A 21812-nucleotide genomic window follows, 5' to 3' on the forward strand; every position below is an offset into this window, starting at 1 on the left:
GGTCAGCAAATGAGTCGCAATTGCGTCGACGGAATTCCATAAATAATTTTTTTTTCATTCACGAACTTCTACGAGATTTATTTTTCAACTCAGTATACGGAAAGAATAGAAAAGTAAAAATTACAATGTGAACTTGGTAATCGTAAACCCGAAGAACTTGAACACTTGATTGAGCCGAAGACCGAAAACTACTTAAAAATTTGATTTATCTAAACCAAATTTTTATTCGGGCCAAATGAAATTTTGCTTTTTTTCTACCCGTTGCTACTATACCGACTCGCAATTTTTACTATGTTCAACAATAAATTTTAAGTGTGGCGGGTATGGCCCTTGATTACTAGGTTCCCACAGTAAAAAATAATTTTATTTTTTTTCCGTGTAGCGAAGTATAATAAACCGCGATGAGTCACATTCGATGGTGTTGTTAACACTCCGTTGGTCGCGCAAAAGTTACGAACAGCGTTGGTGAGCGGCACGCCGTACTAGTATAAACCGACATAATGGTAATTTTTTTTTATCGTTATTTTACATCGCTTCGACCCGGTTAGGGTATACTGCGATGATGATCAAGATTTTAAATGGTTAGATCGCACCATTCTACCCGGCCGGGATTTGAACTCGGAACCTTTCGCATGTGAACATAATGGTAAATTTGAAAGATCTAGGAAAAATCTGAAAAAAAATCAAGAGTGATCTAGATTGTATACTTGAAGACGTCCCGTGAGTTTTCTTGTTTGGTGTTACCCTTAATCATATATTCAAGAAAATTCGTCTTATACACGGTATACGGCCTGGAATTTCGGAATAAAAATTTGAAAATCTAACTACTTATGATATTTGTAGCGGATATTTTCATTGATAGGGCTTCTAGACACGTCAAAATGAGATGTCAAATTTTTTCAAATTTTTCTGAGGCTTTACTGCAGTGTAATTTAAACAACTGGGAAATTGCTCTTGTGTTGTACATAGTAGAGTTATTTTTGCTAATAAATTAACAATATGCTTCCAAATGGTTATTTTGCCCATCATTTCCTTCGATCATGTATAATCCGCTGTTTATTTCATTTTATTAAATCAAATAAGATTTTTTTTCAACTAATTTTGTCAGATCTTCAACTTCGCTGAATGTTATCATCAAAATTATTCTTACTATCTCTTTCTTCTATACAACCGATTGTCTCTTTTGCGGTTCTATCTCTCCCCTCAACCCTTCGATGAAATGTTAATGAAAAAATTTTATTTACACATACTTCATTGAATTTGAAACACCACATTTAAAGAAACCATCAGAAAGTTCACTTTCAGGAAAATTCATGAAATTTTTTTAATTTTCAACAATCATCATAAAAATCAAATCAACCAATATAACTATCGTAATCATCTTGTAGGACTGACTTAATGGCATTAAAAGAAACATTTTAAGTTATGATTGAATTTATTTGAAGCCTGATATTCAGAGATACCCCCGGAATACTGATCTTCAAAGAATAGAAAATTCTGCAAATTTTCAAATAAATCAAAATCATGATTATTGCTATCGCCTTCATCTTCGAACTCGGTCGAAAGGACATCGAAACAAATTTTTTAAGCCATCACTCAAGCAATTCAGAACATTTTTTTTTTAGTTATTGTGGGACAACTGATTTTCGAAAAAATTCGAAAATTACAAAAAATAATCGATGAATTAAATTTTAATTAATGTCGATGGATAGGGCTCAACAGTACCCACATTTGGGAAAAAGGATTGATTTAATTCCATGGATTCTTCAGCGAAGAATTGAAGGAAAACTTTACCACACACGTACCTACGAACACGGTCTAAAAATTTCATTTTCCGACTTTTTGGATCATAATGGCTCGATATAACACAAAAAATCCAAAATTTTAATTTGAACGATGACAATGCTTCCATTCGAAAGCAAAAATCGGAAAATGTGCCGCCCAGTTCTCATAGCGTGACCAACGGAGTGTTAATCATTGTCAAGATAATTCCATAATTGACAGTTTTACCACTTTGCATGTACGAAAAAATTGCATAGAAACATCCTTCAAATAAATTCGATGTGATTTCTATTGACAATTCTATTATATAGCTTTTCACTGCTTCTACTAGAAAATTACGTTTTGGCGAAACTTGACAGTTTTTTGCCGAAATTTTCTAATGATAAAAAGTGTAAAGGAATAGATTTGAGAAATTTTTCCTGAAAAATGCGAGGCAGTGTAGAAAATATGCTGGATGCAATGGGAAAATAAATTAGATTGACACGTGTGAATGGTCAATGAAAGGGAAACAACAACTCTCTTCAATATTTGAGAAGAAATCTACATTTTTGTGAATACTTGTGATTTCGCGTAATGATTCTTAGGTTGTTATCAATGGAAGGAGATAATCATCTTGTCTGGTAATAATAGCTCATCAACAACCTCCTCCATGAATTTTACATTCAGCTCAATCATTCACGCGTAAACAAGAATTCCGTCTCTAATGATTGACAATGATATATCACAACTTCTCGGTAATGCTCGAAAAACAAGGAATTCCCTTCCCCTGCTCCAATTCCAAAAGCAAGGCCGTTTTTAATTTCGAAACTCGATCTACTCCGACGGTGAATATGGGACATTTTAATAGGTTATCGGTCTTCCCCCGTGTGACCCACACGATAGTTCAAGTCCGATTATGTTTATTTACGTGTTTTTTTTCGAGCAGTGTACACATGAAGCAGTTACAATTTTATAATCACAAACTGATTGGTATTTTCGAAATCTTGAATAACTTGTTCCTGTCATTTCGGAAAATCCACTCGGATTTTGAAATTCTGACGTAAATGAGGATTTTCCCCGAGGGTAGTATTACTTGGATACACAGGAAACTGAATCCGTTCATTGAATATCTGGAAATATATATCATACGAGTTCGTATAAAGATAAACTTATGTAATTTCATAACACATCCGGAAAAATTTAATAGAAAAAGAATTTTAGCGAATTCGTTAGAAAATTCGATTCGATGTCTATTGAACTTTCTATTAGTTTTTGGCCGATTCTATTGAATATTTTCTATTGAAAATATTTGAAGAGAATAAGTTATATAGAAAAATCGATTTCTATTGAGTTTTTCTATTGAATATTTTCGATTGAAAATTTCAATAGAAAAAGTCAATAGAATTCGATTTTTCTATATAACTTATTCTCTTCAGATATTTTCTATAGAATTTCCGCGGCTCAAATGTTGTATGTTTTTTTCGTTCTATTTTTCTTTTCTTCTCATCACGAAAATCAAACAAAAAAATTTGGAAAATTTGAGCTGAGGAAATTCTATAGAAAATATCTCAATAGAATAAGTTATGTAGAAAAATCGAATTCTATTGACTTTTTCTATTGAATATTTCCTATTGAACATTTAAATAGAGTCGGCCAGAAACTAATAGAAAGTTCAATAGAAATCCAATAGAATTTCCTAACGCATTCGCTCGGTCTTTCTCTTAAATTTTTTCATCCGTGAATATACTTTTCATGGCTATTTTCAATCGCAAAACATATTACTCAATAATGTCTACCGTATGGCGGACGGTGAAGGTAAACATTACGCATTTGTTCATGAGAAACTAATAATTGAAGATGAAGGTGAGAAGTTGAAAAAAATTCAGATTCAATTATTCAAAACGTCAATATAATTTTCAGAACAGCAATGAATAATAATAAAATTTTCCGAGTTTTTTTCAACTTGATTTTTATGTTTCACTATAGATTTGCTATAAAAATTGAAAACAATTGATTCTTTCCCATAAAGTATTCTCTATGAATATTTCTATACAAATGATGCAGAAGAAATATGAAACACCTAATAGAAATCACATACAAATATCAAAATTTCCTTTTTATACTAAAGAATCTCGATAGAATTCCCCACGGAACGAAAAGTTGGATAAAAATTATCTGCTGAATCACCGAAAATTGAATTCAATAAGAAATATTTTTCGCAGAGGAGATCTTACACTTCGTACAGTAAAAAAACATCTATGGATGCAAAAATTAATGTTTCCTATGAAGTAAAAATTCGCGCACCGGTAAAGTATCTTTTATGGCTTGAATGTGAAGAACATGGGAATGGACGAAAGTGAAATTTTACCGCATTTGATAAAAAAAAATCATTCTCCGTCACGCAATACTCAACAGTTATTCACATTCATGGGAGTTTTTGATGGAATGAATGGTAAATTTCACTTTCGGGACAAATTACCCTCACGTGTAGTAAATTTTCCCGAGTCAGCGGAGACAAATTCACTATTAAATTTTTAGAAGTGAATTCGCTAGAAAAGTCTATTGGAATTTTATAAGAATTCTACGGGATTTCTATAGGAATTCCATTGGAATTCTATTGAAAAATTCTATTCGTTTTTTGCGCTGATTCTATTGGATATTCGATAAGAAAAAGTCAACAGATTTCGATTTTCTGTTTGAATATTTCTCTTGAGATTTTTTCTATAAGAATGCTTGGGCATCATCAATTTTCTAATCTTTTTCCACTCGCATCCTGCAATGCAAAACCAAATAAAATCTAGCAGAAAAAAACTTACAAAATTTATGCCCAATAATTCTAATAGAAAAAATCACAAGAGAAAAATTCTAACAGAAATTCAATTTCATTCATTCATTCAATTTCATTCATAAAATTCCAATAGAAATCCTATACAAACCCCATAGAATTCCTATAGAATTCCAATGGAATTTTCTAGCGAATTCGCTAGGTTTTCTATTGAATTTTTTTATGCGCGAAACCTCATAATAAGTTTTTTAAGGTAACGCAAATAGAAAACAGGTTTTTCTAGAAGAATGCTTGGGCATCAATTTTCTAATCTTTTTCCACTCGCATTCTGCAATGCAAAACCAAATACATTCTAGCAGAAAAAAACTTACAAAATTTATGCCCAATAATTTTCTAATAGAAAAAATCACAAGAGAAAAATTCTAACAGAAATTCAAAATATATTGCTGTTTTCCTATCAAATATGCAATAGAATCAGCGCAAAAAACACGTAAATTTTTTCAATAGAATTCCAATATGAATCCTATAGAAACCCCATAGAATTCCTATAGAATTCACATAGAATTTTCTAGTGAATTCGTTAGGTTTTCTATTGAATTTTTTCATGCGCGAAACCTCATAATAAGTTTTTTAAGGTAACGCAAATAGGAAACAGGTCACAATTTCATTTGAAAAGAATAAGATATCATTTGAAAATTAATCAAATGATCACGTCGATATTCCAATGAACACAATTCCATCAGTAAAGATTTCCGAATTGAAAATGTGAAAAATTAATTAATTCGTTATTCTCCTATCAATACTGTTCCACTTTACTGTTTTCCCTGTGAAATAAGTCGATACATAAGACTAAAAATGAGGAGAAATGTTGACAAACCTAGAAAATCAGGAGTGTAAATGCCCTTGACCAAGCGCGGCTTGTGCCCCTGTGTAATATCCTATCATTATCGTCTACTGTGTAAACCCAGCGATGATGAGGAAGTAAACGATGACGAAGAGTTTACATGTGAAGAAGGATGGGTGGGGATTAGAGGACAAAATCTGTGAACCGGTAAAGAGCTGGCAAATTGGTGGGAAGGAGAGAGTATATTAACGCCGATGTTGGGTAATGATGAGCACAGTCAATCATGGCACGTTACCAAGTGAGCATCGGTCTTTTGGTCCTTCTCGTTCTATCCGCGAACGCCGGTAATTCACAAATTATTTATTCTTTTCACGCTATCTTCGTTATTAAGTGGTAAAACTCACTAAGTTGAATACGACAACATTCTTGAACAATTTAATGACGTAATTATTTTAAGAGTGAATGATTTCAATGGAAAATAGAAAAAGATTTCTTGCGGATGAAACATCTTACAAAAAAATTTTGACATTTTGCCTCGAGATAATTCATTGTCAAAATAATTTTCAAACTGAGAGTTAAGATAAGTTTACTTGTGACTTTTGAAATGTCTGTGATGGGATAAATTGAATTCTTGTCCATATTTTTCTGTAATTCGCAATTTTCACGCTATCTTCGTTATTACGTGGTAAAATTCAATAAGTTGAATACGACAACATTCTTGAACAATTTAATGACGTAATTATTTTAAGAGTGGATGATTTCAATGGAAAATGGAAAAAAATTTCTTGCGGATGAAACATCTTACAAAAAAAATTTGACATTTTGCCTCGCGACCATTCATTATCAAAATAATTTTCAAACTGAGAGTTAAGATAAGTTTACTTGTGACTTTTGAGATGTCCGTGATAGGATAAATTGAATTCTTGTTCATATTTTTCTGTAATATGCAATTTTTGCTTCGGAAGCATTGTAATCGTCCAATTTTCACATTCTCTCATTTTGATTGAAAACGATGTATCGTGGTCTAGGACATAAAAATACGAAGTTTGGCGACCATGTCTATATGTCAGCATGTCCACCGCCAGTCCATCTTCCCGATGGTGAATTTTTACAAAATTGAGTAATTAAGTGGCTAAAGCAATTCCAAACAAGCAGAGGTAGAAGCCTATTCTACCGAAGCTTTTTTACTGTCGCTTTTTGTGATACTACTTGCTCTCGTTTTTAATTTCTACCAATTCCATTGGTAGTATGCTTCCGAATGGATCCGTAGTTATTCCATTCCAAAATCCAATTCCACTTCTGTGATGGATCGAATCCAGAGTTGACTCAAATTTGGAAATTTGGAATGCCACAATTTGGAATGACTCAATTAGGACCGTATAAGTTAACTCGGCATGGACCTGATGTAGTTCCCCAGATCAGGTCGGGGCTAGGATCTCCGTATAAGATCCGGACACGGGTGCCCGGTTCAGGGCCTGTCTCGACCACGCGTTACATTCATGATCAGGACCATATAATTCAATAACCAGACACCAGCCTGATATGAATGATGAATTTGTCAGCGTTAGTAGAAGTCTAAACCACTTCACAGTCGAAAATAGAAATCTGATCTCTAAAAAACAGAAACAAGATATGATTCAACTAACGTGCCTGTTGTGTTTAGTAGTATCAGCTATCATATTCTACTACCAGTACAAATATTTAGCACCACAGTTACCGTACTTCACGTGGAATAGTTGAAGCCTTATCTTTTACTCTAATTTTATACTTGGCGAAATTTTATTTTCCTCTCATTGCACCGCTCGTTTCTCCCTTCCTGCATTAATTTTCGCATTCCTTCAAATTTTTTACGTAAAAATTAATTATCAAGTATCGGCGGTTGGAGGGGATGCAGTTATTTGCATAACACGAGGCTGTTAATTGCACTGCTCTCTTTCTTTCTTAACACTGTAAAAAGAACATGATATTGTCATTGGATTGAAGTTCACCAAAACATAAAACAACTGATAAACCGACCCTATAACAGAATGGATAACCTCGACATGCATATTTATCTTCAATATCCAAATTTAATTAAAAATATCCAAGAATGAATGGTTTTTAAAGTGAATGGTTTTTGAAAAATATTCCACTTCTCCTAGTTTGGAATGACTCAATTTTCAATGCCTCCGAGTTATTTATTAACCATTCTATGGTAAACATTAATAATCTAATCACTTATACTTTTGTTATCGCGGCGGATTAGTAGTCGTTGACTCGACAACACAGTACATTTTCAATTAGGACCGTATAAGTTAACTCAGCATGGACCTGATGTAGTTCCCCGGATCAGGTCGGGGCTAGGATCTCCGTATAAGATCCCACACGGGTGCCCGGTTCAGGGCCTGTCTTGACCCCGCGTTACATTCATGATCAGGACCATATAATTCAATAACCAGACACCAACCTGATATGAATGATGAATTTGACAGCGTTAATAGAAGTCTAAACCACTTCACAGTCGAAAATAGGAATCTGATCTCAAAAAAAGAGAAAAATTGAAGTATCTCGAAAACTTTCAATTGAATGGTACCTATATTTTGATTTGCATCGATAGCCACCACTCAAACGAAAATTTTGAGAGCAAGCAGAATGCATTTGGTCCAGTAGTTTTTGAGATATTAAAGGAAGAATTTTCGATTATAAAGTTAAATAGCTCATGAACTACTGGGCCGATTTCGCCCACCGACAATACCAGCCTTCGTTACCAACGGCGCTATAATCATACAAAGTTTGAAGTTTTTATCTCAATTATTTTTTGAGTTATCGTGGATACAAGCGATTTTTTGAAAAAAGTGAAAAAATAGAAAAAAAAAACCCATTCTCCGTAGTGGATTCATTAGGTTTTGATACAAAAAGATAGGTATTATCAAAACAAAGATTTTCGGATAAAAAAAATTTTAATTGATAAAGCCGTTGATGAGATATTCGTGAAAAACCATTTTTGAGAAAATGCTATATCTCAGGAACCACTTAGTCGATCAGGCTGAAATTTTGCACATGTCTGTCTCCCATTAGGACCTATTATGAGCCAAAATTTCAGATTTTTCGTAAAGACAGTTTCAAAGTTATTGATGACTTTCTGGACAAATGCGCATGCACACACACACACGCACACACATACATACATACATTTGCTAAAAATATCAAATGTCGACGTTTCAGATCACCCTGAGTCATATCCAAGCAAAATTAGAGAATCGAAAAAAATTGCGATTACAAAGTTTCCATTCGGAAGCAAAAAACTGAAATTTTGTCAGATTATAGGTTTTAATGAGGACTAACTCTACAAAATTTTAGTCCGATCGATCTGATAGTTTTTGCGAAAAAGTGATTCGTTTTTAAATCATTTTCCGTAAATGTCTTCAAAACTAGGGGACCGATTTCGATTTTTTTGTTTCGAAAATTTTCGTTTCGATGCCTTCTATCTAAATCAATTAGAACATATACACCCGTTCAGAAAAAGTTTTCGAGATATTTCCATTTTTTCATAAAAAAAACTTTGTAGTCACTCTAACTTTCACAAAAGTCGAGATATCCACTTGCTTTATTTTATGATTTTTATCACTTTTATTCGGAGTTCTATGATGAACGTTGATCATAGGTATTAAATCAATATAAATTTGATAGAACCTCTTCGCGTTCGTCGTCATGTTGGCGGCAGCTCGAGCTCTTCTTCATCATCGAGCAGCTCTGGTGGACTCGATGGTAAAACCCACACTAAGACCAATACCCACGTTGAGGGAGCTGGCACCGCTGATGCTGGTGCATCTGCCAAGAACGACGGAATTATCTTTGATCAGGGTTTCGGTAATGGTGGATACGGACAGGGTGGATTCGGACAGGGTGGTCATGGACAGAGTGGTTACGGACAGGGTGGATTCGGACACGGGGGTCATGGACAGAGTGGTTATGGACAGGGTGGCCATGGACAAAGTGGTTACGGACAGGGTGGCTACGGACAAGGTGGAGGACACGGTCAATTCGGTGGCGTCGTTGATCCTGGATTCGCACCGTAAGTTGAACAATTCTTTAAATTGATAAATTCAATTTTCCGAGTGATTTATACAGTAAATTTTTATCTGGGAATAATTGTCTCGTGGCCAAACAATTCCAAATAGAAATGGGACGACGTTTTCTTTAGAAACGTGTAATGGACGAGGGGCTGGTCACTCCTCAATCGAGTGACTCAGTGATTTCCACAATCTCTGGCTGAATTTTCGAATGATTTTTGTGATTTCTCAATCAGTATTAGAAATCATGATTCCTTTCGATTTCTATGATTTCTAGTAGATTCCAATGACTTCTTGATTTCAAGAAATCACTGGAGAAATCATGATTTCGGGACCAGAGTGGGGCATCTGTTGGCAATGACAGTTTTCTACATGACATTACAATACGTAAGGATGTCAAAAACTTCATAACGTCACATTTCGGGTTTGGGTGGTTTCGAACGCATCGATACCACAACAAAAATTGTAGTGTTGAAACTGCAAAATCAATTTAGAACTTATTGATGATTTCTAATGATTTCGGAAATCACCTGATTTCTTTGTTTTCTATTGATTTCCGATGATTCCCAGTAATCTTTAGAAATCCACTGAAAATGGAAATCACTTAATTTCCAGTGATTTTCATTTATTTCTGGTGATTTCTTCCTTGATTTCCAGTCGAGTGGTCTAGTGATTACCTAAGTGAGCAGTCCCTCGGTAATGGAATTCCCCGCGAATAAAGTTTTTTTGATAATTTTGCCAATGGGCCATTGAATAATCCAATTAAAAATTTACGCAACGTGATGAATGAGTCACCTTGATGCATTAACATAGTTTTCTGATTAAAAAATTGAAATTGAAAAGGAAAGAAATTGGACTTTCTCATTCCAATTTCAAATGAATTAATTCAACTCGAGGGAGTATTCTTAATGCATATATCTGAATCTGAGAGATATCACAATTTTCATGAGGTGTTAGCAGATTTCACTGTGCCTTACCTATAAAAGGATTAAATTGGTTGAATTATATCATATTCTGCAAACAATTATGTTCAAATGCACTCAATGTATTCCGTTTGACCATTTCACTCTTCCCAGGAAATCTGACAGAAAAATCAATTACATTTGCTTGGAAATTCTACTGTAGCTGCATTCGGATTCTATTGAAAAATTCCGTAGTTTCTCTGCACGTTTTTTTAAATATAAATATTCAGGAGACAATATTTGATATGAAAAATGAATCAATTTGTATTATCCAATCTGACTTATTTTATTGAGATATTTTTCATCGAAATTCCTCGGCATAAATAATCTTATTTATTTTGACGGCCTTTTTATTTCTCTCATAAAAACATTTAAGCCGAACAATACTTATAGGATCAATGTCAACAGAATAAGTAAAAATCTATTGATTTTTCCCATGGAATATTTAATGAAATATTCCCATTGAACGTTCCTATTCTAAATATCGTGAACTGAAACTGGTATTTTTGAATCTAAATAACCAAAAGAAAAAAAATAGAAATTTCAATCGAATTCCAATTAGATAGGAGTCCAATAGAATTTCCTAGCGAATGTGCTAGTTCTTTCCATCAATTTTTTCGCACGTGCATTGAATCGATTATTATCGGTCACTTAGAGATATTTCCCAATGATTTTAGCAAATAGAATTAAAATTTTCTAACAAACTTCATTTCCACTTAATTAGCCCCTATGGAATACTTGGTACTGGTGGTAGTGGTGCTGGAGCTGGAGCTGGTGCCAGTGCCAACGCGAACGCCAACGCTAATGCCAAGGCTGGAGCCAACGCTGGTGCAACAGGTAACATTGATTACAATCCCTAAAAGACCAGTGAATTCATAACGGCATGCTCTTTTAACTCTAACCCACGAATAATATTAACATGAATGTAATTTCGATGGCCAACTCCATGAAGGAGTCCATGATAATCAGGGTTTATCTATTTTTGGGAACGATCAAGATTTTCAGGGAGGGGAGGGGGGTCAGTATATGATTCTGTGTTTAGTGCTCGTTCTCCAATGGTATTGAGTGGTGGTAATAACAATCATCTTGGCCTTATCAATTTATACACGCTCGCATGATGAAATGAGTCAAGAGGAGCTACTCACTCTATAATTGAGTGACACCATGATTTCGAAATGAAATCAGTTTCGGGTGATTTCAGCGATTTAGGATGAAAAGATTTTGGTGATTTCGAGCGTTAAGAGAGGTAATTTCAGGATTTCGAATGATTTTGTTAACCCTAGATTGGTCACCCTATGAGGAAAACCCCGCCGCGCGTCGTTTTTGTTTAATTACAATTGACTGGCTAACAGGAAAAAATCAAAAAAATTTGACTTTGTCAATTGAAGTGTCTAAAAAATTATAGTAATTTTGAGAACAATATATTTCCTAAAATTCCTAAAGAAAACAAATTATTTCGGACAGATGAATTATTTTTTCCCATGATAAATGAAATTGCCCATGACGCGACGTTGCCGAAAACTCACTGAACGCGCCCGGGCAGTGTAGAGTGAATTCGGCAACACTAGAGCCTAAATAATACGGTGGGGAATCCCCGCGGACCCTAGTAGAAATTCTGACCGGCAGGGTGACATTCGGTGGGCGCGCGCACCCAGACATTTGGTCTTGTATATTGGGCGCGCTAGCAGGGACGTTTCGCATTGGGACGTTTCACATTGTATTTCTACCAGGGGAGGGTCGCGTTTGGTGACTAGACTAGAGTTAATTCGAAATCAGTGATTTCAGAAAAATAAAGTTAATAAATAATAGAGGTGGGCAAAACGGGTTGAGTCAAATTATAAAAATCAAAAGTGGCAATACTAACTGGCAAATAATAACGAATTCGTTTGATTCCACTCTGCCAATCATGAGTCAATGACGATGAAAAGCGGTTTATTTTACCATTTTACTATGGCAGTGAGTAAAATTGTTATCGACATTTGATTATCATCGTTGACAGGCATGTCAATTTCAAAATCATGAATTACTTGTACGGTTCACATTACGCCAGTGCACCACTGATTTCATTGATTTCAGACGATTTTACGTGATTTCGGAGATGATTTCGAAAATGATTTCGGAGAGCTGAAATCTCTTGATTTCAGTGATTTCGGTGATTGCACGTGCTTTCGTTACACGTAGAGTAGTATGTCGGGGGATTCAAAATGACCTTCACGACCATAAAGCCGGTTAACCAGTAGACGTTTTCATTCTGGAAATCCAGAAGAAATATTTATTCCGTTCATCGAACTCAAACTCTTTGGAAAAGTAATGAAAAATTCTGATAAATATTGACATTTAAGATAATGTAGATTTGAGCCCTCAAAAATGATGATTTATATGTAAATTAGGTATATAAAAGTGTCCGAAATTTCTAGAGGAATTAACATGGGAAAAAAGTGTACGAAAATCTAGTGACTCTCAGAACGAAAAGGTCTATTGTTGGAAAAGGAGGGCTACCGATTAAATTCCATAATTTTTTTTTGGGAGGGCGAGGGAGGTGCATAACTTTGATCACAGTTAAAAAACGAGCGTCGATTCTGATGCTAACTCTAGAGCTTGAAGTAGATAGAAGTCGATATCGGTGCAATTGCATGAAATGAGGTGATCTGGCGAGACCGGGGAGAGGCGTGTACGTCCTGTGCTTCATTGCAGAACGAAATTGCTCTTTTTTAAAATTCTTTGGCATGGACTGGGTCGTACTAGAAATAATTAGTTTCGGGGTGAAGAGGAAACACTGCGATACTAATGTGCAATTTTGCTTCCTGGGTGATGCTGCTTTGTTTTATATAGAATCTACCGAATGTTGAACACGCACACATTGCTACTTACATTATGCTATTCTTACATGTATGAGATGTATACCAGCTATGCTGACTTTCTCAATAAATGCATAATAATAATAATAATAATAATAATAAATTGGGGTGCCTTTATTTGTAAGTTTTCAAATTTGCTTAGGTATTTCCTAAAAACCTAAGTAAATTTAGGAAACACTACATGTTCCAATCAAACTAATCAGCATGATAAAAAGTAAATTCCAGTTAAAATTAATAATGTCGCCACTACTCTCACCTCCCTCCCACTTTGACAGTACAAGAAATCAACTATTGATGATAATTTAGGTCTAGGTAGTGGACTCGGTCACCAAGGTGGTCACCAGGGTGGTTTGCAAACTGGTGGATTCGGACAACAGGGTGGCTTCCAGACTGGTGGATTCGGACAACAGGGTGGTTATCAAACTGGTGGACATGGACATGGACATCAGGGTGGATACCAGACTGGTGGACATGGCCAACAGAGTGGTTATCAGACTGGTGGACTCGGACAGGGTGGTTACCAAGCCGGTGGACTCGGACAAGGTGGTTACCAAACCGGTGGGCACGGACAGGGTGGTTACCAAAGTGGTGGATTCGGACAACAAGGTGGATACCAGACTGGTGGATATGGACATGGTCAACAGGGCGGTTACCAAACGGGTGGATATGGACATGGTCAACAGGGCGGTTACCAGACTGGTGGATACGGACGTGGAGGTGCCGGTAACGCCAATGCCAACGCCAACGCCAATGCCAACGCTAATGCCCTGGGCGGGGCTCATGCCGGTGCCAATGCAAACGCTAACGCCAATGCTGGTGCCGGGGGTTTCGCAGGCGGTTTAGGTGCTGCCACTGCCAACGCCAATGCCAACGCCAACGCAAATGCCAACGGCTTCGGTGGCGGTGGATTCGAGTAAGTATCTCATTCGCATTCATATCTTCATCTTTAGTATTTAGTATTTTTATGCACATGTCTCCGCGTATATGATTTGCATGCTGTTCTCTCCTTGATGAGAAAGATAAACAACAAATTTCAAGGTCTGCCACGTCATTTCTGATAGTTCATATCAGACTGATGACAACATCGTTGAAATAAATTCATTTTTAAGGCGTTCGATTGAGGATCTTTCTTGCAAGTAGAGGGTGAACCGGGGTTTTACCGGGAAAAGTAATTGAAATACTCAAGAGAGGTTTATAGCTGAAAAATTTAGAATTTACTGCGAAAAATCTTTGGTTAATAAAATCGCTAACGTTTCCGGCAACTACACTCACGTACATCCATACACACTGTTATAAATTTTCCACAAAAATTTCCGGTAAGAGTCTTAAAAATTTTGAACAAGTAACGTTTCCACTGAAATTTCAAGGATTTTTGTCATTGAAAATTCATAATGTCATGAAAAAATCCATGGCAACTGCAAATTTCAGTTTAATTATTCCGGGAAAATTAATGAAAAATCAACAAAATTCACAGAAATCTGTCTTTAAATTTCAGATTCCTCTGAATTTTCAGGGAATTCCTTCAAAATTCCGGGAATTACGAGAATTTTAAAGGAATTCCCTGAAAATTCAAGGGATTTTGACAGTGACTACTCATTTTCACTTCAAAATTCATGTAAATTATGAAATTTCTGTCTTTCTGCCGCTAAGAAATTGCAACTTTACTTAAATTTTCAGAGAAACTTGAAATCCCATTGACTTTTTCGCCTTAAGCCTCGCGTGTATTATTTTTCGAACGTGATCTGAGTTGTTTTTTTTATTTTGATAATCTGAAATGTCCTTCAATTGCCATTCAGGTTTACATAGCTCTGGAGTCTTGAAAAGTTGATTATGCAATCAAAAAAACGTTGAACAAAAACTGAACATTTTTAAAAAGCGTTTTTGAATGATATTGGGGAATAAACCCAATGGGGAGGACATTACAAATTAATAATTAACAGTATCTAATGGCTGCTCAATCCTTATTTGTCTCAGTAGGCAATGTCAGATCGTTAGTTGCTATAATAAATAATCCATTTATAACTTCTTTTCTGTTGAACTTAGTTCCTAATCTTTATTAAAAATGTTCTTTGAAAATGATCAGTTTTGTCTTCTTTTTTTGATTGTGCAACCATAATTTTTAGGGACACCTACGTGATGTAAGATCCAGTGGAAATTTTGATATATTTTAGACTATGAAGATGGGAAAACAATCAGGATAACGTTCCAAAGACAATCCATCCGGGCCTTAAATCGAATTCAATGTGTTTTTCAGAAAAATTCAGCCAAATTCTTTAACAGTGCAATCCAAATTTGAAAATCCGTCCGTTCAATGTGTCACAAATTTTACTTTTTTTGCAGCATCTTCAACCGTTTTAACGATGAAGACTCGAAGAGCAGTACCGCCTCTTCAGGCACCAAACCCGCATCAGCCAGCGCAAGTATCTCCAAGGACGGAGAAGTTGACGGTGCCAAGGGTGTCTACAGCAGCAGCTCATCCGCAGTAGATTCGAGTGGCAAGGGCACGTATCACGTAGAGGCCGGCAAGATCAACTAGTGGATCAGCGATCTCCAAATCATTAATTAATTTTTAAACTCAACGAAGGAATATCAAATTTCCATTGATCAATAGTGAACTACACGAGAGGAAGAACTCAGGGAACGAGTGTAGTTTTACATCATCATCATCTTGATGAGATTATTTAAGATCCAAACGATGAAATCTTCGTATTGTTCCGCAACGCTTGAACCATCAATCATTTGTCATTTTTTTCCACCTGAGAAAATTCATCTTCAGTCGTTTTTTTTTCTCAAGAGTTATGTACTCATTAACGTTATTTGTGATAAGTTCATTGCAAGATTAATAAATAGATTTGTTTATCACTATTATGATTCTATTTTGTTATTATTTCACCATGTTACGAGAATTTATCAATCGATTACACAAGAGAAGCAAGTCTGAACTGTGACCTTGACACAAAACTGAACCGGATTGCGCGTAACTCATCTTGGAAGGGAGATAAAATTTTGAAGATCAAGCGGAATATTCATCGCACGTGTCTACCATTTTAATCCTCATCCTCTTTTTTATTATCAAAATAATAATATTCTGTATTCTTTGCGGATGGGAGAGAAATGAGTGGTTAATCTATTCAATTACTCAGGATGGAAGGCCAGGAAGAAATTAAGGAGATAAGACATAATTTGAATCTCATCGTTAAATCTTTATTCTTAAAAGGGGTCTAGATCTCATGAATAATTAATCAACAGTTATTTACAGTGATTGATGTCAGACGATTATGTGAAGCCTTTCGTAAGTCATTTCCACTCGCAGTCGAAATTCTAAATTTTTCATTAATTTGTCAGTCATGGAGTTTATTGCTTTTCAATCTGTTTTTAATTTTAATCAAGTTATGGTTAATTAAATCCATTGAACTCATTCTCAGTTTAGGAAAACAATTTTATCTTTGTTGTCGGCAACGGCAGTTTCGTTCATGTCGTCAGTGATTGAGCGACTCCTGTAGACACGGACGAAAAAATTCAATAGAAAAACCTATCGAAATCGTTAGAAAATTCTATTGAATTTCTATTGAACTGTTCTATTAGTTTTTGGCCGATTCTATTAAAATGTTCGATAGAAAATATTCAGTAGAAAAAGTCAACAGAATTCAATTTTTCTGCATACCTTATCCTATTGAGATATTTTCTATTGAGATTTTTTCCTCGGCTCAAATTTTCTAAGTTTTTTCGTTTTCTTGGTGAGAAGAAAAGAAGAATCAAATGAAAAAACTTTGAAGTCGAGCAAATTCTATAGAAAATATATGAAAAGAATACGTTATATAGAAAAATCGAATTCTGTTGACTTTTTCTATTGAATGTTTTCTATTGAACATGTCAATAGAATCAGCCAAAAACTAATAGAAAGTTTAATAGAAATTCAATTGAATTTTCTAACGACTTCGATAGGTTTTTCTATTAAATTTTTTCGTGTGTGGAACCAGGGAGATTTATCGTAGTTTCCAGAGGATGACGCTGAAGATGATGAAACAGAAGAAGTTCCGGCGCCCCCAGCGCCACTTGCATTTGCGGCAGAAATGCGCCGAAATGTGCAGCCTTTCGTAAGTTGTTTATACTCGCATTCGAAATTTCAAATTTTTCATTAGTTTGTCAGTCATGGAGTTTATTTTTTTCAATCTTTCTTTCTTTCAATTTCAATGAAGTTATGGTCCATTAAATCCATTGACCTCATAATTTGAACCCTCATCATTAAATTTTTATTCTTAAAAGGGGGCTGTAAATAACTGTTAATTAATTATCTTATGGATAATTAATTAACAGTTATTTACAGTGATTGATGTCAGACGATGATGTGAAGCCTTTCGTAAGTCGTTTATACTCGCAGTGGAAATTCCCAATTTTTCATTAATTTGTCAGTGATGGAGTTAATTTTTTTTTTTTTTTCAAAATTTTAATAAAGTTGTGATTCAATTAAATCTATTGAAATCATTCTCAGTTTAGGAACACAATTTCATCTTTGTTGTCAGCAACGGCCGTTTCGTTCATGTCGTCAGTGATTGAGCGACTCCTGTAGAACCAGGGAGATTTATCGAAGTTTCCAGAGGATGACGCTGAAGCTGATGAAACAGAGGAAGTTCCGGCGCTCCCAGCGCCACCTGCACTCGCAGCTGCTGCACTTGCGGCAGCAGCCGCCACTGGACGACCATTCACGATTCCTGTCGTTGCCGATGCTGCGGATGATGCGCTAGCAGCTCCACCCCCGAATCCCAAAGTTTGCGAGTTTGAATTTGAGTTACTGCTGGAGAAGCCATCCGAAGCCTGAGAACTTCCCTGGGAATTTGCCTGGGAACTTCCACTCGGGAAGTAATTTGGGAAGCCTCGGTGGGGGTGACTATTTGATGGATGATATGATGGACCATAATGTCTGGGTCCTTGAGATTGGGCGTTCGCTTGGGAATTACTAGTTGCATGGCCCTTTGATGCCTGCGAATTGCTCTGGGCGTTTGCATTTGCCTGTGACCCTCCACTTTGATGGAAATCTGGAAAGCCTCGGTTGGGATGGCCGTTTGATGGGTAATAAGCTGGCTCATGATAGCCGTGTCCTTGAGACTGCGCGCTAGCTTTGGAGTTGCTGCTGGCATGGCCGTTCGAAACTTGGGAATTACTTTGGGCGTTTGCGTTTGACTGCGAATTTCCACTTGGAGAAAACTCTGGGAAGCCAGGTAACTCTGGGAAACCTGGCTTTATTCTTCCAGAGGTACCTGGCCTGGACCAAGAATCTTGAGGACGATTGTTGCTCCTGAATACACGAAATAATGATAGGTTGAAAATTGTGGTGATTTTATGGCAAAGGTAAACTACGATAGTCTCGTAAAACAGCGCAGTATAATAAACGGGTTCAAATATATCAGAAACGGTGATTTCAAACGATAATGTTCAAAGACATTATCATTTAGTAGTTGAAAAAGTTTTCAATGAAAAATGTCTTCTGACATTCTCACCTGAAATCACTAATTATCAAAATAATCGGATACCGTGAATATCTTGTAGCTGTTTAAATTACCAACGAGCATTGTACATTATACCCTAAAATGACTTTTAAAAAGAAAAGTCAGTGCTCAAGAAGATGTGAAAAATTAACATATTACGTTTGAACACTTCGTTATCTATTCTGTATTGATCAAAATGACATAGGAACTTCTTTCTTCTAATCTTTTTGGGAACATCTCCGAAATCAATAGGTACCAATAGTCATCAGAGCTGTGCACGAGACGAGACGAGATTTTGAGAAGTTTCGGTATGGTCTCGCTACTGGCTGACGTTGTATCGTCTCGTCTCGTTTTGTAATACGTTGGTCTCAGTCTCGGTCTCGTTTCGCTATCAAAAATGTATGTCTCGTCTCGGTCTCGGCTCAGTCTCGTCTCGTTATGCTGTTCTGTTTTCACAAGAAGAGGAGATATGGCTTTTCAAGAGACAACTTAATGGCTTTATTTCAACGTTTGTTACCACAAGATGAGAAATCCAAATCACTCAAAACTGGTGAGACGATTATCCTCTACAAAAGGCTGCCTAGCATTTTTATCGTGAAATCATTGAATCAATCGATAATCACCAGATTAAAGAAAGCAATACGTATTTCTCTCGAATTATTTTGCGATCCATCAATTACTAAATTGTCTTAGAAACGAGAGATTTTATAACAGAACGTCAAGAATCACTCTTTTAGATAACACAAAATCTTCTGTATACACTCGTTTTGAAACAATCTCCACTTTCTCTCCATGCCACGAATTTTGTTTTAGTTTTATTGAGTATATGAGTCTATTACCCTCCATTTGGTTGTTGATGATGGCCCTGACCTGTCGGTTTTTCGTTTAGCCACGAATTGGAAGCGTGAATTGAAGCATCATATGTGTTACGCCCAAACTTATTTGTCTTGTGAAATCTATTAGAATCATCACCGTTGAACTTCGCTCCCGTCTCTGTGTTTACGTTTGAAACTATCTGATCGGGGAATATGATGCTGTCACTGCAACACACTGACCCTAAACAAACATGTCAACATTGCTTCTTGAATAATTCATCCCCACAATCAATAAAAAAATGTAATGAAAGAATAAAAATTTACCAATGAAAACAAATCCTAAAATGGCGACGAAATAATGCGACGCCATTTCGCCTTTTGTTGTTATATTCACGCTTGGAAGTCCCTTCTGACAGTTACGATGATGTATCGACACTCAGGAGCACAACTGGTCGTGGATTACGAGTGTTCCCCACTTTTTATACTTGAAAAAACGTCAACGAAAGACTGGTAAATCCGAAACTACCACACGTATGCGTAAAACCGTTCATTAAGGTGCAAACGCGTCTTCTCAAGCGGCACGAGTACAATACCACAATTTGGACAGCTCCAGGGTATTTGAGAGACCATTTACCTTGAATTAAGATTACTGATTCGTCGAGACAGTTTGAGAATCTAAGGGATTTGAATGCGTGGCCTTCAACCGAGGTGTGACCTCTCTTCCTCCACACTAAGAGCCATGTTTTCAGAGTTCTGTTGACATATCTTCTTATTTTGCCTCATGAATTTGTTCGTTGAATCATGGTAGCAACAGATGGAGGAGGAGAATAGGCGGCCTTAGAATTTGTTAACAGTAAACCGATGAGTTTCTGAGAAGTGGACGTTTGTGGTCAGTGGTTAATCAGGACATGGAAATCCCCAGTATAGACATTGAATAAGTTCGGTTCGCTAATAGTGGCTGCCATCCATGGGCTCATGATGAATTCAATTTAATTCAAGTTAATTTTATTTCATTCTCTCATCTCAAAACGCATTTTGAATTGTACGCACGAAAAAATTTAGTAGAAAAACCTATCGAATTCGTTAGAAAATTCTATTGAATTTCTATCAAACATTCTATTAGTTTTTGGATGACTCTATTGACATGTTCAGTAGAGAAAAATTAATAGAAAAAGTCAACAGAATTCGATTTTTCTATATAACTTATTCTTTTCATATATTTTCTGTATAGAATTTGCTCGACTCAAATTTTCCAAGTTTTTTTCATTCCATTTTTATTTTCTTCTCATCAAGAAAATCAAACGAAAAAACTTTGAGCCGAGGAAATTGAACAAGGAAATTTGAGCCGAGGAAATTCTATAAAAAATATCTCGATAGAATAAGTTATATAGAAAAATGAATTCCATTGACTTTTTCTACTGAATATTTTCTATTGAACATTCCAATAGAATCGGCCAAAAACTAATAGAACAGTTAAATAGAAATGCAATAGAATTTTCTAACGAATTCGATAGGTTTTTGAAAACAAAAATTTATGTAAAAATTTAGGAATAGCAATCATTCGCATAGAAAATATTCGTACAGAAATATCCGAATATCATATACGGAAATCCTATAAAATTTCTACAGGCAATCCGTATAGAAAATTTCTATACGATTTTCTCATACGTGTCCTTCTCCCAGACGCCTATACTGCTTTCGCCAAAGGACAAGGGAAAACCTCATTTGAGGGAAAAACCTGCCCAGATACAGTCGTCTCTCGCGAGACTCTCACTCGACAATGAAACCGTGAGATTTAGAGGGTCACAAATTTTGCCCCAACCCTCCCCCCGATCCCTTCGGAATTGAAGTCGCGTTCCCCGGATGCCAATCCCATACTCTAAACACGCAGTCCCCGCCGTCGGTCGAGAATCCTTTCATATACAGAGTGACATTAATTATTGGCCTAATTATCACATTAACTTAATAACAAGCAATATCAATAGAAATCATCAAGAGAAGTTTTCATAGCGCACTGAAAATAAAAATTATTTTTGTCCAATATTCATTTATTTGATTGAAGGATTTATTTTTTCAAAATCGTATGTCTCCAATCGAGTCATTCCCAGGCGAGTCTGATTAGGTTTTCATTATGACAATCATGTTGCTTTAGAGGATGGCTATGTTGTACATGATTTTGGATGAACTCCTCCAATGATTATTCATTTTTCCTAAATTTTTTATGTTCTACAGGGAATAATTTCGACTAA

General features: G+C 35.9%; 2 protein-coding genes across 3 annotated transcripts; one reads left to right on the plus strand and one right to left on the minus strand.

Moving 5' to 3' along the window:
• The first annotated feature begins 5631 nt into the window (after positions 1–5631).
• On the plus strand, positions 5632–16130 carry LOC107047913 (spidroin-1). 2 transcript variants are annotated; one of them, XM_015270825.1, is made up of 6 exons: positions 5632–5734; positions 9060–9444; positions 11129–11241; positions 13569–14007; positions 14116–14175; positions 15603–16130. In XM_015270825.1, exons 1-6 carry the CDS (start codon positions 5674–5676, stop codon positions 15796–15798), a joined length of 1254 nt encoding a protein of 417 aa, XP_015126311.1. In that variant the 5' UTR covers positions 5632–5673; the 3' UTR covers positions 15799–16130. The 2 variants fall into 2 exon arrangements, with proteins under 2 accessions (XP_015126311.1, XP_015126310.1); XM_015270824.1 differs by having other exon boundaries at positions 13569–14175.
• A 1033-nt stretch (positions 16131–17163) lies between these two features.
• Positions 17164–20398, minus strand: LOC107047744 (homeobox protein B-H1). The gene is made up of 3 exons (XM_015270571.1): positions 19888–20398; positions 19588–19804; positions 17164–18558 (listed from the first exon to the last, which is right to left on the minus strand). Exons 1-3 carry the CDS (start codon positions 19931–19933, stop codon positions 17751–17753), a joined length of 1071 nt encoding a protein of 356 aa, XP_015126057.1. The 5' UTR covers positions 19934–20398; the 3' UTR covers positions 17164–17750.
• Between the last annotated feature and the right edge of the window lie 1414 nt (positions 20399–21812).

Source organism: Diachasma alloeum, unplaced genomic scaffold, assembly GCF_001412515.2.
Source record: "Diachasma alloeum isolate Michigan unplaced genomic scaffold, Dall2.0 Dall_scaffold_78908, whole genome shotgun sequence".
NCBI lineage: Eukaryota > Metazoa > Arthropoda > Insecta > Hymenoptera > Braconidae > Diachasma > Diachasma alloeum.

Bases quoted from the DNA above. Each gene is read 5' to 3' on its own strand.
- LOC107047744 (XM_015270571.1), bottom strand. From the start codon at position 19,933: ATGGCGTCGCATTATTTCGTCGCCATTTTAGGATTTGTTTTCATTG. The intron at 19,805-19,887 runs GTAAATTTTTAT...ATGTTTGTTTAG, and splicing joins TTTAGGATTTGTTTTCATTG to GGTCAGTGTGTTGCAGTGAC. The intron at 18,559-19,587 runs GTAATAGACTCA...TCGTGTATTCAG, and splicing joins CATCAACAACCAAATGGAGG to GAGCAACAATCGTCCTCAAG.
- LOC107047913 (XM_015270824.1), top strand. From the start codon at position 5,674: ATGGCACGTTACCAAGTGAGCATCGGTCTTTTGGTCCTTCTCGTTCTA. The intron at 11,242-13,568 runs GTAACATTGATT...ATGATAATTTAG, and splicing joins AGCCAACGCTGGTGCAACAG to GTCTAGGTAGTGGACTCGGT. The intron at 14,176-15,602 runs GTAAGTATCTCA...CTTTTTTTGCAG, and splicing joins TTCGGTGGCGGTGGATTCGA to CATCTTCAACCGTTTTAACG.